The 16,148-nt window shown below is 54.5% G+C and overlaps 2 protein-coding genes across 2 annotated transcripts; both read right to left on the bottom strand.

Moving 5' to 3' along the window:
* Positions 1-326: 326 nt before the first annotated feature.
* Positions 327-2,381, bottom strand: CSF2 (colony stimulating factor 2). Its single transcript, XM_033096950.1, has 4 exons — positions 2,223-2,381; positions 2,083-2,121; positions 1,246-1,371; positions 327-460 (listed from the first exon to the last, which is right to left on the bottom strand). The coding sequence occupies exons 1-4, from the start codon at positions 2,379-2,381 to the stop codon at positions 368-370; spliced, it is 417 nt and encodes a 138-aa protein (XP_032952841.1). The 3' UTR covers positions 327-367.
* Positions 2,382-12,884: 10,503 nt separating this feature from the next.
* Positions 12,885-15,933, bottom strand: LOC117017055 (interleukin-3-like). Its single transcript, XM_033096940.1, has 5 exons — positions 15,769-15,933; positions 15,635-15,670; positions 14,535-14,624; positions 14,366-14,407; positions 12,885-12,905 (listed from the first exon to the last, which is right to left on the bottom strand). Exons 1-5 carry the CDS (start codon positions 15,931-15,933, stop codon positions 12,885-12,887), a joined length of 354 nt encoding a protein of 117 aa, XP_032952831.1.
* Between the last annotated feature and the right edge of the window lie 215 nt (positions 15,934-16,148).

Here is a 16,148-nt window from a genome sequence, read left to right as displayed (position 1 = left end):
TCATGGTGAAAACAAACTGCAAAACTGCACAATAAGACCAAATGTTTAATAATTTATTATTATGGTAAAATATCTTGAATAAATATGAACTTTGAGCTTAAATAAATAAATAAATATTAAAATACATAAATATATAAATAAATATTATTGGTCCCTGCCAGTGTAAAAAATCCCCCACTCCCCTTCCACGCCTGTATCAGGGTCAGCGTGGCTCAGAGCAAGTCCATGGCCCCCCGGGTCCTGGCCCAGCCTGCAGTCCCTCCAAGGTGAGGGTCCAGAGTTTTGGCTCTTTGCGGGGGAGGGCAGCGATCTGCGAGGTGAGCTCCCAAGACTGGCTCCTGGCCTGGCCACCTCACTTCTGGACTGGCTACCAGCAGTCAAGGGGGATGATCAGCAGAAATTCACGCAGCATTTCTTTGAGCATTTTGATGGTGACAGTGTCGGTTTTACAGGGAGTTTCCTTAAAGATAAAAGACAAAGAAAATTTGAGCCCAGGCCTGAGTGGGTAACGTGGGGGCCGCAGCAGCGTGTTAATGTGCCGCCTCTGCAACGCAGAGGCCAGAAGGCTGTCTGAGGCCTGCCTGCTGACCTCGGCCAGGTGACATATTGCAACCCATGTGTCACCCAAAGGGTACACAGCTCTATCAGTGGCAGCTGGGGCCAGGGACCTGACAAAATTCCAGCCTGAGGCTGGTCTGCTGGGCATTTGGTCCCAGGCCAGGACAGAGCAGCTAGACTGAGGCTGGCTCTGAAAGCCTTGAAGGGGCAGGAGTAGGAGTCAAGGCCACAGACTTCACTCGCTTCCCACAGGGAAGGGTGTTCGGGACCTTTGTGCATTCTGGACATGCCCTGCTTCTTGCTCGCATGCAATGCAGGAGTCCCAGGAGGGGCCAGCAAAAGCCCTGTTGGGAGGTAGCAGCTGGGCCCCGGAACTTCCTCCGTGTTTTAGGCAGGCCCCGGAGTTTCCTTGAGTTTGCCTCACCTCTGACCTCATTAATGATGACAGCAAGAGCAGAGCAGCACCACTAGGGAGCGCTGTCGGCTCCAGAGAGAGCTCCGAGCCCCAACTGCTAGAGACGACAGTGGGCTGGGCTGCTCCCTCTCTGGAGGGTCTAATCATTACTAATCTGGTGACACACCGTCTGGGGTCCTGAACAGCCACACCCAAAGGTCTGTCTTTCCCTACCAGTCCTCACCCTCCTAGACCAAGACCTTCCCGCCTGGGGCCCTGACGTGGGCACTCACCGTGGGAGAGGAGCAGTGCTGCTTGTAGTGATTGGCTATCAAGGTCAAGGGGCGCTCGAGCCTGGTGAGGTTGCCCTGCAGGCCCTGCGTGTACAGCTGCAGGCGCTGCTGCAGGCATGTCGGCTTCTATGGGAAATATTCATACCTCGGTAAGCAGTGGCCAAGTGCCCTCCCAGCTCTTCTTCCTGTTCTCGTCCCTGTCCCCCAAGAGTGTGGCCTGGGAGGGGCACAGGATGGTTCCCAGCTAGTGTCAGACAGGTCCAGTCAGACGTACTGCCCTGTCCCCCTGTCCACCGCAGGCATGAATCTGGCTCCTCACCACTCAGCTCAGGCCGCCCTCAGCCAGCACAGCCACACTCCCTTGGCCTAGCATGTCAAGAGGGTCCCAGCCCCTAGGAAACGAGGTCACTATCCCCCCACTATTCAGGGAGAAGGGGGCAGTGCATCACCCGGATCTGCCCTGTGAACAAGCAAGGCTTATTTCTAAAACCCCTCTGTGCCCCTTTGTAGCCAGTACCCTGTCTCCATAGGGCTTAGTCTCAGGGTACATGGAGCGCCCCAAGCCCACAGCCCCTGCCTCATGCACTAACCCCTGCTTACTCACTTGTCCCCTCGTGACTCCTGGCCCCTTGAATGCTAGATCTCTCTGGCTGCTCAGATAATAATGGAGCTCACGTGACTGCCACGGGGGCAAGGCCAGTGGCTTTCTGAGCACACCCCCTTCTGGCAGCCGGCTGACCGAGGGAAAGTGGGCAACCCTGGGAGGATCCATATAAAATGAAGCCCTCCCCAAAGGTAGAGGTCTCTGGGAAGGTGTGTCAGAGAAAAGCATCTTACCTCGGGATTAAACATTTCAGAGACGACTTCTGCTTCATGCTATAGAAAAAGGAAAATGCAGTGTTATCAAGCTGACAGGCAAAGCTAGTCCAGACCAGCGAGGTGGGCCAGGCACGACCCACATTCCCTCCCTCACTCACCGTCATAGCAGCCGGCTCACTGATCTGGTTCAGAAGGCTCAGGGCCTCCTTAATGGCATCCACATGCTGAAAGGGCCTGGTGACAGGGCTGGGTGGGCGGGTAGGTGCGGAGATGCTACAGACCACAGTGCCCAGGAGAAGCAGGTTCTGCAGCCACATCCTCCTGAGGACTTTAGCCTTTCTCTCTGAGTACTGGGCTCACTGGCAAAAGGGCTCTTATATACACAGTGAGAGGAAATGATTAATGCTGACCACAAAACGCCAGGGAGGTGGGGGAACTACCTGACCTGTGGAATCTCCTGGTCCTTATCAGCTACACATGGGAAAGGTGAACCTTTCCCCAGTTGGTCACCGTCGGGGGTTTTCATTAATGAACCTTCCAAGAATTGAGAGCCCACCCGCCTGCCTCCTTGAGTACGCGCTCCAGCTCTCCCTAGGCAGTCTGACAGCCCGCTGAGGCTGCCCTCTCCCTCTGAGAGGCTTCTGGGCACATCTGGGATTTCCTGACCCAGAGTGGCCGGGGCAGGGCCTGGAAGATGCTGGGTTGGGCTCCTCCTCCCAGGTTCCCCATCCTGCCTGTTTTCCCAAGAAGTCTTTGGGCGGGCTGTGCCCACCCTACGGCCCGTTCCAACCCCAGCCTTCCCTTCTCCTCCTAGAGCCGCTGCCCGCTGTGAGAGACTTGAGTGTGAGGAGGACTCTCCCAGGCCTGCCCCACTGTCCACCACGGCAGATTTCTGCCAAAAGGCTTGGTCCTACGATAGCTCACCTCAGCCAACCAAGGACCCAGAGCAGTTGGCAAGCTGTCCTCAGCCAGGGACCTCTTCCCTACAGCCCCTGTGACAACCATGTGCCTGTCCAGCCAACAAGACTGCAGAGTGTTCACGGTGCGATCCCATCGGACAGCCAGTCCTGGTTTCCATAGCCACATTCATCCCCCAGCCGCAGAGGCGAGTTGGGGTCTCAGCTGGGGTGGGTCAGGACCCTGAGTATGAATCCTGCTCCAGCACCGCCCGGCTGAGTGACTCTTCCCTCTGAGCTATGTGAGCTCGCCTCCCTCTGCAGGGCAGCCTGCCCCTCTAGGTGGGCACTGCACTCCTACCTACAGTCCCCGGCAGGCACCAGGATCTCCGGGGGCTGGCTGCGGGGTCGTGGCTGCATCCACACCAGGTGCGGGGCACAGTGTCCTCTCTACCCAGGTGTTCCAGGCTTCACTTCCTACATGGCCCCTGCCCCAGCCCACCTCCAGCTCCAAAGGCCTCTTTGTGGAACAGGAACTGCTTCTGGAAAAGCCACAGGCTCTTGAGGGGCTGAGAAGTGTTTGATTTTCACAATGGAGTTTGGAGAGGACAGCACGAGGTTGGGTTTTTTTTTTGTTGTTTTTAAAAAATTTTTTTATGAAAGTGTCGTTGGCATGTAATACTAGGTTAGTTCCAAGAGCACACCATAGTGATTAGACATTTATGTCCCCCATGATGTGATCACCACACTAAGTCTGCCATTCGCCTGGCACCACAGCTGCCCCGTGCTATGAGTTTCAGGCCTGCGGGGCTGAGGGTCCACGTGTGCCTTTCTGAATGTTTGTGTGCCTGTGTGGTCGCATGTATTGGTACTTACAGGTGCATTCAGGGGGGTGCATTGTACAGGAGGTCATCTGTGGGAGCCCCCAGGCCTCTGCACGTACCACTCTGATGTGGGAGGAGCTCCTCACACTGGGTGTGATGTTTCTGGGCCCCAGAGGCTGATCCCGCCTAGACTGGTGGGGTTGGACACAAGCCAGGGCACTGCTGGCCTCCAGTGGCCACCCCAGAGAGCAGGGGGCTGAGCACTGGGCCTGGGCCCTGGCAGGTTGCACCGTGTGGCAGGTGGGTTGCTGCCTTTGCACAGAAAAGCCAGTGCTTAGTCCTCCACACCCCACTGGGGTTCCTGCCAGAGGTCTGGGACCCACCATGAGGCCACCCTGCCTTCTGAGCCTGGTGGAACATTCCTCGAGGGCCAGGCTGGTGGTGAGAGTCTGGCATGTCCAGGCCCTGGCCCTTCCTCCACCTTTTCTGTGAGGCTTCTGCTCAGCCCCTTCCAGGGAGCTCTCGGGGCACAAAGTCAAGGACACTAGATGCAGATGCCTGTGTCAGGGCCCTAGAGGCTGGGGAGTGGGGACTGCAGGAAGCACCTCTGCTAGTGGCCAGGGAGGCAGAGGGCCGGTGTGGCCCTCTAAGATACAAGGCCACTTTTCTCCAGGAAATGAGTTGACATTTAGTCAACAAACTTCTCCAATCACCAGACCCTGTGCTGGGGAGGAGGTGGATGGGACTTTCCCACTGGCCCTCACATCAGGCCCTGGAGGCTCTCCGTCTGGTGTGGAGACAGACAACAGTGGACACTTCCATTGTCTGGTCCAGGCTGGGATGGGGGAAGTTCAGAGCTGAGGGATGCCAAGGAACCACTTCTCCCTGCTTGGGGGAGCAAGGGGACCAGAGAGCTTCCCGGGAGATGCTACCTCCCAGCGCACCCTGAAAAGGCCAGTAGAGTCGGTGGGCAAGTCAGGTGGTGGGAGGGAGAGGAGGACGGGATGGGGGAGCACTTGGGGCCAGCGGCAAAGGGTTTGAAGAGCAGCAGGTATGGTGAAGAGGGAGCCGATTCCAGAGCTTTAGGAGGTAGAATCTTGATAGGACTTACGATGTACTGAGCACCTGCTAGGTTCCCAGCAGGGGAGGGAGACACAAGGATGATGAGAACAGGCAAAGTCCTGCCTGGGCGGACTTCGTAGCACTATGGATGAAGAAGTAAGAGTAATCTATTCACCATCCCCCCTCCCCAAAGTGTGCTTTTGGATGTAAGTAAGAAGAGTTAGAACCACTGTCCAGGTGTCTAAGGTGGGGACTCAGGGGACAAAGGAGCAGGTCTGCAGGGTCTAAGTGCCCACGGAAAGGTTTGGCAGTTCACAGGCTGCATGTGCAGGGACAGAGCTGGGAGTGGTCTGTGATCAGTAAGGCTGCAGAGGGTTAGGACAGCGGTGTTGAAGGAAGGGCCAGGGGCATGACAGCTGGGCAAAAGGCTGGCCAGTGGCCAAGCGTCCTGGGGGAGAAGGAAAGGAAGCAAAGCAGGAACCTCAGGAGAGGTCTTTGACAGTAGCGTGCTCCAGGGGCGCCGGAGTTAGCACGCGAAGGACAGAAATCTATGGGTTTGGTGATGAGGTTTGTGGGCAGCCACACATCTTTCTTCTGGAAAGATGACATCAGGGCGGAGGCCATGACATGGCAGGCATTCCTAGATTGTACCGCGTGGAAAGTGACAGCGATAGCATCTAGTGGGCACGCTGACTCAGGCGCCCCGGTGGAGCTGTGCGAGGGCGGAGGCAGGACCATACTGGGCATTGTGAATCCTCCTTGGGCCCCTTCCCAGAGGGCCAGGAGGAAACCCTCTGGAAGGAGTTTCCTGTGTGTGTGTCTCCCACAGGCTGTGGAGGAAATGGGGTTGTGGCCACCGCAGTATCACAAGGGGAAGGAGATGGACGTCCGAGGGCCTTGCATTCCATGGGACCGGCACCCCAGCTGATCTCACCCGATCCTCCCGGGGCCTGCCATTGCTTAGTGGGGGTCCTTGTACTGATGGCCTGCCCAGTCCACATAGGCAGAGGTGACAGAGACTGGATTTGAACCCATATCCATCCCTGTCCCCCTGATGTCTTCTACTATCTTAGAGATCAGAAAGCCAGGAAATGCTGGTCACCTGGCTAGACCAGCAGAGGGGTATCCCTGTCAGGACAGCTCTAAAGGGAGACTCCTCCAGGTGTTGGCAGGGAAGCTAGAGTGGCCTGTGACTCTTCCAGGGAAGCCCTGGGGACCAAAGGCAGAATTTCCCCAGCAGAACCTGCCACCCAGGCTTCTCTATGTCTCAGTCTTGGGCTGTCTGCCAATGACCCCTGGGTAGCCCAAGAAAGTATCTCCTCCCGAAGCCTCTGCTTCCTCATCTGTACAATGGGTCTAATTATTGCTGCCTTACAGAGGAAACTGAGAGCAACTTTGTGGGAGATTCTCCCAGGGAGGAGGCAGTGCTTCAACCTTTCTTCTCCTCTTCCCACCACTTGGGAGGTGTCTAAAGCCCAAACTGAGCAGAGGACTCAGCCTTGCTGGAATTTTCACGAACAGCTGCCCCTTGCCCGGCCCTAGCTCCAGATAGCATCTTTCTGGACAGATGCGGTGAGAAAGAGAGCCCAGCCTCCAGCCAGATTTGGGGCTCATGGGGTCTTGATCACCCTTGGGAGACCCAATGCAGGGACAGCACCATGAGTGGTGTTACCTTCTCTGGGAGGGGTCCAGGTCGTCCCAGGCCTCATCAGACACATGAAACACATCTTTGGCCTTCGTGGTAGCAGCCAGGTGGACCCCATCCACATCTCCTCAGTCCAGGGCCCCGGAGGTGCACCTCCAAGAGGCCAGGCCTTTCAAGCCAATCTCCTCTTCTGGTCCTGCTCACTGAGTGTCCCCAGACCCTGGTACTGGTGAGTCCTGACTGGTCTGGGAGGATCTGAGGGTAGTTAATGCGCAACCATGTGTGCACTCAGCGTCCATACAGCCACACCCAGGACGGCCCGCCATGTGTGTCCCACCTCGCAGTCCTCTGCATTCAGGGCTCACATCTGGTGGTCACTTTGGCTAGGGGACAGGGAAAGACAAGGCCAGACTCATAGACACAGTGCTAAGGGCACCAACCAAGATGTGCACGGAAAATGAACAGCCGGGAGGGGTGGTCATGAAATGAGAGTGAACCGAGCTAGGGAAAGACCTTCAGGGGACTCATTGGCTGGGGGCAGGAGATGACTGAGGAATTTGACACTCAGGGCTCTGGCTCAGGCAGCTGGGTGGACAGCGAGGCCATTTGTACAGTGAAAGCCACCCAAGGTGACAGAGAGGTTTGGGAAGTCAATCCAGACTGGACTGGATGTGGCAAGTTTGAGAGGCCAGGGGACTTCCAGAAAGACGCAGTCCGTCAGGGGACGTGGGCCCAGCAGTCAGGAGAGGTCAGGGCCCAGAGGTTTGCACTTCCCTGATGAGGAGGACGGCCCTCACACCAGGGGGCTGCACAAGCCAGCGGGACTTGGGTAGTGCCCAGAAATGGCAAGTTTTAAGGCTGAGCCAAGGACAATGACACCTCGTTTTTCACCTCATCCTTTGGTTCTTAAGGCTTCGTAGCTCTTTCCCCAGGACCTAGCAACTGCATACGCAGGCTGACGACACCCCATGGGTGGGTACAGGCCCGCCTACCACGAGGCCCTCCCCGCACCTCTGCCTCCCACCTGCCTCCAGCCCTACCTCCAGGCCTGGAAGTGCATCCCCCACCTGTGAGTCTCTCTGCCCTGACACTGTCTGCAGCCAGGAGTGTCATCGGCACCCAAAAGGAGCCACTGCCTTTATCTGCTTCCTTGGGAAACAGCCATTGAGCTGCATTAAAAATTAAAAGGAGGGGAGATCATTTGACCAGAAGCCTAGCAACTTCCCAGAGTCCCGAGGGTGCCCCTCAGCGCCCTCTGCGTCAGGCTGGAGGCCAGGCCAAAGTGTGCTGGGTGGGAGCCTCCCTCTGGAGCTGATGGGCCAGAATTAAGGTTGCAGATGTGGGTTTTCCATTCTGGGCAGGACAGATGGTTCTGGAATGAGCTTCCTTCAGGACTTTTCTGAAGTGCTAGGCTCCCTTGGACTCTCCCTAAGGCCCTGTTTGGTAGGTAAATCTCTTGATTCCGGTTCTTCAGGTCCCAGAGGGCCCTGGCCTTGAGCCTCTAGGCCACCTCGGCTCCCTGTTACCACCTCTGCCTCGGCACAGCCCCTACTTTCTTCCAGCACCTCCCCCACAAGTCCCCAGCGACTCCAGCGGTGACAGTCTCTACCATCACTCAGGCTGAAGGCCCAGCAGGAGTGATAAAGGCGGCAATGAATTAGGGGTTTGGGGGTAGGGATCCACAAAATGCCTCTGGGATGGCTGGAGGGGGTCCTTGGGGATCTCTCCTTCCAGCCCTAGGGCCACCAACTCATAACTCTCACTCCCTAACGCTCACCCCTTCCCACCCCTCAGGCACATCCCCACTGGAGGGGGGGGCTCCCTTTGTGATGAATACAGAGGCGATGGTGGTGGGCCTGCCGCTGTCAAGCTTGGCCACTCACTCCTTGCTGCATGAGCTGCAGCTGTGACTCCCAGCTCTGAGCTCATCTTTACATGGGGTGGAGCCCCCTTTGTGGGTTGCTGGGAGAGCTGGGCCTCATGGAGGGATGTTTTCTGTTTTGGCTGGCCGGGTTCTGCACCCCAGCGTCAGTCCCCCTACAAGCAAGGGGAGTGATGGCTGGGGTCTGGGCCAGTCTCCAGAGCCTTCGTGTGCCCTGGAGGTGGGGGTGGATTTAGGCTTCCCTGATGGGGGTTCCGTATGCACACCCCTCTCCAGTGCCCCACAGCTCGCCACACCCAGCCCCAGGAGGCAAACCCCGACAGGGGGCATGAGTGTGCTGAGGTCCACTAACTGGGAAATGACTGAGTCACATGGATTTTCCTGGAAAGAGCCAATTGGGAACACCAGGCCCGGGGACGCCTGTCTTCGCAGGAAGGAAGTGATCCAGGCTTCCAGGAGCCCAGGGCCCTGGCTTGTAAGAACAAGTAGCCATTGGGTCTGGCTCTCAGCCTGAGGAGAGCAGAGGGTCACTCACTGCTGCAGGATGGGCCTAGCCAGGTGTTTCACCCCCACTCCTGGATCCGAGGCTCACGGCCCTCTGAGGGGCAGCAGTGGCTGTTCATTGTTTTATTACCCATTTTCATGGGTAATAAACCCTGGCCCGGACCACAGGGATCCGGACAGGCTCTGTGGAGGGAGGAGGGAAGAGCACCCATCGCCGTCACCCCTGTGGGCTCATTCCCAGCGCTCTGCAGCCCAGAGCCCACCAGCCTGCTCCCCACTCCCAGGTGCTCCTATAACTCAGGGCTGTAACTTGATCCCCTGACACCTACCCTTGCCATGCCCTCCAGGGGGCTCCTTCCCTGTGCCTCTCTGACAGCCCGCCTCACAGCCCACATCTTCTTCGTCACAGTCTGCTGTTCCTGGCTGCACCTGGTTGGTCTCCAGCACACCCATGTGCCCTCCAGGGCAAGGCCAAGCCAAGACACTCGTCCACTGTCTGCTGAAAGAAGTCCTAATGGCAGCTGGGATGGAGGGCCCGCCTGTCTGAAGAGGTGAGAGGCCTCAGACTAGGATTCTGTGGACCCTGGGGGGAGCAGGGAGGGCCCATGGAAGGGAAGGGACATGTCACAGCGGGAGCCAAGGCTGGAGGTGGAAGTGGAACCTGAGGTCTTTGAGGGGCTGAGTGGGAGGGAGGAGGCCTTGACTGCCAGCCGTGGCAGATGATGGCTGTGAGTCAGTGGTCTCCTTCTCAGAAGCTCCATGAGGTATGGAGATGGGGCCATGGGGGCCGGAGCACAGGGGCCCAGCTCAGGATCTAAGCCCCAGAGTGTGGGGGTTGCTGGGCGGGAGGAGGGACAGGTGGCTCGTAGAAGATTTTGACGGTAAGTGTATGGCGGTTTGGTGAATGGAGGCTGGAGCGGCGGCACTGCTGTTCTGCCTGCCCTGGGGCTGGAACCGGGAGGTCTGTGGAGTCTGCAGCTACCTCTGGAGTCCGGGCTCCAATCGAGAAGGAGACCCCGGGGAGACCCTGGGCCTCGGTGGGCATTGGCCAATGCACTTTGACTTAAGGATTCAGACTCTCTGAAATCAGACTCCCTTAATTTCTTTGTGCCTCAGTTTCTCTGTATGTGAAATAGAGGTGATAATAGACTTCCTCAGGTCATTGAGGGGATTCCCTGAGTCCCTCGTCAGTCCAGGAGAGCAGCAGCAACTTTGCCTGATCTATCTCTATGGCCATGAGCCTGACCTGAGGTTTCCAAGGGGAAAATGGATGCCCTGGTCCCCAGTGAGAGCTCACTCAACCCTCCACTCTATGTCACATTACCTCTGCCTCCCCTCCCGCCCCCCATGGGCCCAGAGATCCCCTTCTGCTTGGCTGGCACCTCTTTTCCTCCAGCATCTCTCTCCCTCTGCCCTGGCTCCTTCCTGTTGGTTTTAAAGGCAGCTATCCTATCCCTGATGTGGCCCCATCCTACCTCTTCCCCTCCGTTCACCCACCACCTCTTCAGCCATGGTTGTCCAGTCTTGCTGTCTCCACAAGGGATCAGGGAGAGAGGAATGGGGGAGGGAACAAGACTGAGATCCAAAGGTACCTGGGGCCCAGGGTGGCTGGGCTCCATGGGCAAAGGCAGTTCTGGGGGACCTGCCTCCATCTGGTGACCTGTCACCCACACTCTGGCTGTATATACTGCCTAGACTCTCCTATGTCCCCAGCTTACCCTGAACTCTTGGACACCCACACCCTTGCCCCTAGTGTCATCTGCCTGACCTCCTTCTCGTCACTTCTCTGCCTGATGAATTCCTACTCCTTTGCATCACCTTCTGCGGGAGGCACCTCTGAAGAGATCCACAGCCATCCATCCATTTGTCTGTAATAACCCCCACCACACTGTGCTGGACCACCGGACAGGGCCAAGAGGCCCCCAAAGACCTGACTCAGTGTCTCCCCAACTGGGGGTCCCAACCTGGGTAAGTGATGGAGGGTCCTCAGGGTGTTTGCTTAACTGAGTCAAATGTGGATTCGACTCAGGGTGGGAGGAGCAGAGCCCCTTCCCGTAGCAGGATTCACAGGGTGGGTGAGGTGGGCGATGCCTGAGTTCTCTCCTTAGGCACTTGCCTGCCTGCATATTTCTCTTTGCTCTATTTTTCTGTATTTCCAAGTTTTTCAGTTAAAGAACATACATGCTTTCTCATATTTCCCTCCCAATGAAGAAATGAATGTTTTTAAAATTAAAATTCTTAGTTGAGGTAATCTGCAGAAGAGGCACTTTGGATTTGGGAAGGAGGGAACTTTGTTGTTCAGCGGGCCATCCTGCGATTTACCATAGGGCTTTGCTGCCCCCTGGTGGCAACTGGGCTTATAGACCTGGCACTAAGGATAATCTAGGCAGGCTCAGAGAAGACATAAAACGAATGGGACTATATGAAACTTAAAAGCTTCTGCACAGCAAAAGAAACCATCGACAAAACAAAGAGGCAGCCAACTGAATGGGAGAAGATATTTGTAAACAACGCCTCCGATAAGGGGCTAATGTCCAAAATATATAAAGAACTCGTACAACAACAAAAAAACATACAATCCAATTCAAAAATGGACAGAGGACCTGAACAGACACGTCTCCCAAGAAGACATACAAATGGCCCAACAGATATATTAAAAAATGCTTAACTTCACTAGCTATTAGGGGAATGCAAATCAAAACTACAATGAGATATCACTTCACATCTGTTAGAATGGCTATCCTCAACACAAATAATAGCAAGTGTTGGAGAGTCTGGAGAAAAAGGAACCCTTGTACACTGTTGGTGGGAATGTAAATCCATACAGCCGCTATGGAAAACAGCCGCTATGGAAAACAGCCGCTGTGGAGGTTCCTCAAAAAATTAAGACTAGAATTACCATATGACCCAGCAATCCCTCTCCTGGGTATCTACGCCAAAAATCTGAAAACATTTATCTGTAAAGATATATATGTACTCCGATGTTCACTGCAGCATTATATATGGTGGCCAAGACATGGAAACAACTAAAGTGTCCTTCAATAGATGATTGGATGCAGATGTGGTATATACATACAATGGAATACTACTCTGCCAGAAGAAAAGATGAAATACTGCCATCTGCGACCACATGGGTGGATCTTGAGATTATTATGCTAAGTGAAATAAGATAGAAAAAGTTGAGAACCATATGACTTAACTCATGTGGGATATAAAACAGAAAGCAACAAGATAAACAAGAAAAGAAACAAAAACTCATAGACACAGACAACAATTTAGTGGTTACCAGAGGGTGAAGGGAGAGGAGTGTGGTAAAAGAGGGTAAAGGGGGTCAAATATATGGTGATGGAAAGAGAAGTGACTCTGGGTAGTGAATACACAATGTGATATATAGGTGAAGTATTATAGAAATGTACACTTGAAACCTATGTAATTTTACTAATCATTACCACCAAATAAATTTAATCAAAACAAAAAACCTTAAAAAAGGAAAATAAACTCAGGTAAATAACTGAAAAAAACAAGCAAACAAAAAAACCACCAAAAACAACCGACAGACCTGCAGGGGAGATGTGAGCACCCCAGGGCCTCCCATTGGGTGAGGGGCTCATCAGCCCTCTCCCTGCTGATGGCTGAGCCTGTTGTAGAAATGTCCCAAGCTCGCTGGGGACTGAGCGCCCCTTGGTTCTGGGCCCCAGCCCAGGGCTGTGCTTGGGCCGGGTTGTGCTGGCCTCAGATAGGATCTGAGGTTTGGGGTCAAGGGTGAGCCTGAATGGGCCAGGCCCATGTTCGTCCCAGTCCAACCTTGGAGCGGACTGGACTGCTCTGTAAGAAAGGCAGTGATGAGTCCCCAGAACATCTGAAAAGGCCCATCCCCGTCTCAAGCATGTCACCTCCACCATCACCCCATGGGTCCTGCCTATGCTGACCTCCCTCTCCCACTCTGATCTTCCGACACCAGGCTGTGTCTGACCTGACCACTAACCCCCACCTCCCGCGGCCGTCGGTCACCAGCACCGGGCTTGGGCCTGAGGAGGGAAGGGAGAGAGGCTGAGGAGGAGTTATGGGCTCCCTCCCAGGATTCACTCCTCCCACAGGTCTTCCCTCTGTTCCATGAACGCTCTCAGCCCATGTCAGTCTCCGGATCATTGCTCCAGCTGTCATTCGCTCGTCCAGAGTTCTCTCCTCCCTGATTGCCACATGGCTGGCACTTTCTTGTCATTCAGGTTTCAACCTATGTGCCTTCTGCTCAGAAAGGCCTTCCCAGACCACTCAGCCAAAAGCCACCTCCCTGGAGACCCCTTCCATCTGTTGAGTTCACTGCCAGCTCCCCAGCATCCAGTACAGGCCTGACATATGGGTGCTCAGCCACTGTTTGCTCAATGTATGAACCTCAATCAAGGAAGGAATGTGTGCTGTCCAGCCTGGAGTGGTGTGGGCAGCCCTGAGCGAGGCAGCGTCTGAGTTGGTCTCTGAAGTAGCCACTCGCCATGCCGTCTGGATCAGGGCGTGCGTGGCCGAGGTGACAGTGTGGGTAAAGGTTTAGAGGTAGGAAACAGGCTGGAGCCTCGAGGGAGTTGGTAGCTGTGGGAGTAAGGAAAGAGAAGCACAGGCGGAAGCAGGCCTTGTATGCCATCCTAAGGATATGGACGAGGGCCACACACCCTGATGAATGCAAAATTGCGTAGCAGACCAACCTGGTCCCATGCGCATTTTCCAAAACTGGCTTCCCAGTAAAACACAGAACGCCCGGGTGTGCGTTCTGGGGCCAACTGGTGGCAAGGAGGCCTGAGGGGCAGAGGTGAGGGGTGGGAGAGGGCTGCTAAATTATCAAGCGACAGTGACTGAGACCTGAGTCAAATTGAGACACTGGTGACAAAACAGTGTTGTTCAGAGTGTGGTTTATTTTTACAGATGCATAGAAACCAGTTCAACACCTGAGGTACAAATGAACATACCCCTGAATCCCCCTATTGAGTCTTATTCAGAAGGAACAGGATACGACTCCTCTGCTAAAATAAATACACTTCACATTGTACAAGGTAATAAATAAATACATACATAAATAAATAACCTCAATAGGATAAAAATAAGAACATAATTGTAAAAGGCCGAATGGGGGCTGCACGTTTCAGAAATGAGATAATGAACAGTTCATCTGATCCCACAGGAGAAAATGAAATCCTTTGGGTCCATGCCGGTGTGAGAGATATCCGGGCATCTTCAGATGTTCTACAGCTTCTGACATTCCAAGGCCCCGTCATGAGGAGTCCCCGAGAGGGTACTGGAAGTCAGACTTGGAAAACAGTTCGTAAGTTTGTTCAGATATACGGTCATTTTCGCCCTGAAATCATGCCAGTCACTCCTGACACTGATTGGGTTTCCCTGTAAAGAAACCAGGAAGGCGGTATTAGATGAGGCTGGGTTGGAAGGCAGATGACGCGCTGGGGGTCAGGTCATGGCTGACGCATCTTAGGGAGCAGCTTACCGTTACCGTGGTCGTGGGGGTGGGCAGCAATTTCTTGAATTCCTGTGGGAAGAGACCAAAGCAGACAGTCAGAGACTCACCTGGAAAAGAGCAGGCCCTGCTACTCTCCTCCCCAGAGGGAGGGCAGGGCCAAGGCAGGGATCCTAAAACTCTCCACAGCTTCACACACCTCAAGAATTTTCACGATTTTCTGTCTTTCATCCTTGAAATTTCGGGCAGCTTTCAAGAATGCATCCATGTTCAGCCGCAGGTTGCCCTGCTAAGGGAACAAAGAACACATCTCAGAGGGGGAAGTTGGGGAGTGTCCTTTCAATGGCCAGGCTGAAGTCCTCCCCACAGTTTTCGAAGATTGCTTTCAGGGACATCCTTAGACAATGTCCTCCTCGTCCCCTTCTTGCCCAGGTTGTCCCCAAAGGGCACAGGCCTAGAGATGTCCCCAGGCAAGGCCTCCTTCCCTCCCGCCAAAGCCCCTGGGCCCATGTGAGCTGCATAAAACACCAGGATGAACCTTTCTGCACTTGTGGAAAAAACGTTTTTCAAAAGGAGCTCTACAAAGGGCCAAGGGACTTGTCTGTTCAGGGAAGTATTTGCAGCCAAGAGACCAGGTGACAAGGTTAATGTCTTGACTGCAGTAAGGGCTCCTAGGAACCAAGAAGGAAATCACAGGGACCCCAGTGTGGAAATGGGTGCCCCATGTGAACCGTGAGTGCCAAAAGAGGGGAAACCACAAACCGCCAATAAACTCAGCAGAGATTCATCCTCTTGTATGACCCCAAGAAATGCCATGCACACACAAAGGTGAGATAATCACTGAAGCCAACAAGAGCTAGGAAAAATAACTATAAATGATAATGCTCAGAGCCGGACAGGGTGGAAAACATAACTCAGTGGTTTAGAAAAAGGAAGGAAGCAGGCATGTTCGTGGGGAAATGCTACCTGCCCGTCCAGAGGCTGCCCCTGAAAACTGGCTGCGGGCCTTTGGTATTGTTCACCTTGAGCTGCCTTTCCATTTTGTAATTTGAACTTTTCATATTCTAGCCATGGCTGGGGAAATGCATGGAAACCCGTGAGCACCAGACGCTGATCAGGTAACTTGATGCACATTTTGCCATTTAATTCTCACGATAACCCCACAGCCATAGGTGCTATACACCCTATTTACAGATGAAAAAACTGAGGCTAGGCAAAGTGGAACGATACGTCTGGGGTCACGCAGACAGGAGGTGGAGTGGGACACAGGCACACCCAGGTACGGGGCTGAGCTCTTACCATCAGGATGTAAATCTCATTTGAGTCCAAGTTTTGCTGTGAGGGAAGAGGGAGAGAGAGTGCATGAGTCCGGCTGGCCTGAGGCATCTGCCCGACCTTCCCTGCCCCCTGCCAGCCTTGTCCCAGCTACTCACTGGTGGAGGCACAGTAGGATTGTTGAGGATGGTCTCAAGTTCTGCCATCATGTTGGCATAGTTCTTAGTCAATTGCCTCGATTGCCTTATGGGCTGCGCCTGTGCCCGAGGGGCGTGGAGTGTGAGCAGGAGCAGAAACACGTGCAGGATGGGGCGGCTGCTCATCTCTGGGCTGGCGGGACACCTTCTGTCTTGTCCTGGACCTTCGTGGTGTTCTGAAGTGTCCGAGACAGCCTCCTGTCTTTTATACGCAGCAGCAGTGTGCCCACAAACAAGCGGGGTGGGGGGGGGCTGTCATTGGAAGAATCTTTATCTAACACGGAACCTCCATAGCAAACCACAGCCTTATTCACCACTTTCTAGTACTCAAGATCAGTGAA

The sequence above is a fragment of the Rhinolophus ferrumequinum genome, chromosome 24, assembly GCF_004115265.2.
Source record: "Rhinolophus ferrumequinum isolate MPI-CBG mRhiFer1 chromosome 24, mRhiFer1_v1.p, whole genome shotgun sequence".
In the NCBI taxonomy this organism is placed as follows: Eukaryota; Metazoa; Chordata; class Mammalia; order Chiroptera; family Rhinolophidae; genus Rhinolophus; species Rhinolophus ferrumequinum.
This window is presented reverse-complemented; position numbering and strand designations above follow the sequence as displayed.

What these genes read in the sequence shown, in the direction of transcription:
- CSF2 (XM_033096950.1), bottom strand. Translation starts at nt 2,381, where the DNA reads ATGTGGCTGCAGAACCTGCTTCTCCTGGGCACTGTGGTCTGTAGCATC. An exon ending in GTGAGCCGGCTGCTATGACG is followed by an intron (nt 2,122 to 2,222) that starts GTGAGTGAGGGA and finishes CTTTTTCTATAG; the next exon opens with CATGAAGCAGAAGTCGTCTC. An exon ending in CTGAAATGTTTAATCCCGAG is followed by an intron (nt 1,372 to 2,082) that starts GTAAGATGCTTT and finishes TATTTCCCATAG; the next exon opens with AAGCCGACATGCCTGCAGCA.
- LOC117017055 (XM_033096940.1), bottom strand. Translation starts at nt 15,933, where the DNA reads ATGAGCAGCCGCCCCATCCTGCACGTGTTTCTGCTCCTGCTCACACTC. An exon ending in ATGAGATTTACATCCTGATG is followed by an intron (nt 14,625 to 15,634) that starts GTAAGAGCTCAG and finishes TTGTTCCCTTAG; the next exon opens with CAGGGCAACCTGCGGCTGAA. An exon ending in AAATCGTGAAAATTCTTGAG is followed by an intron (nt 14,408 to 14,534) that starts GTGTGTGAAGCT and finishes CTCTTCCCACAG; the next exon opens with GAATTCAAGAAATTGCTGCC.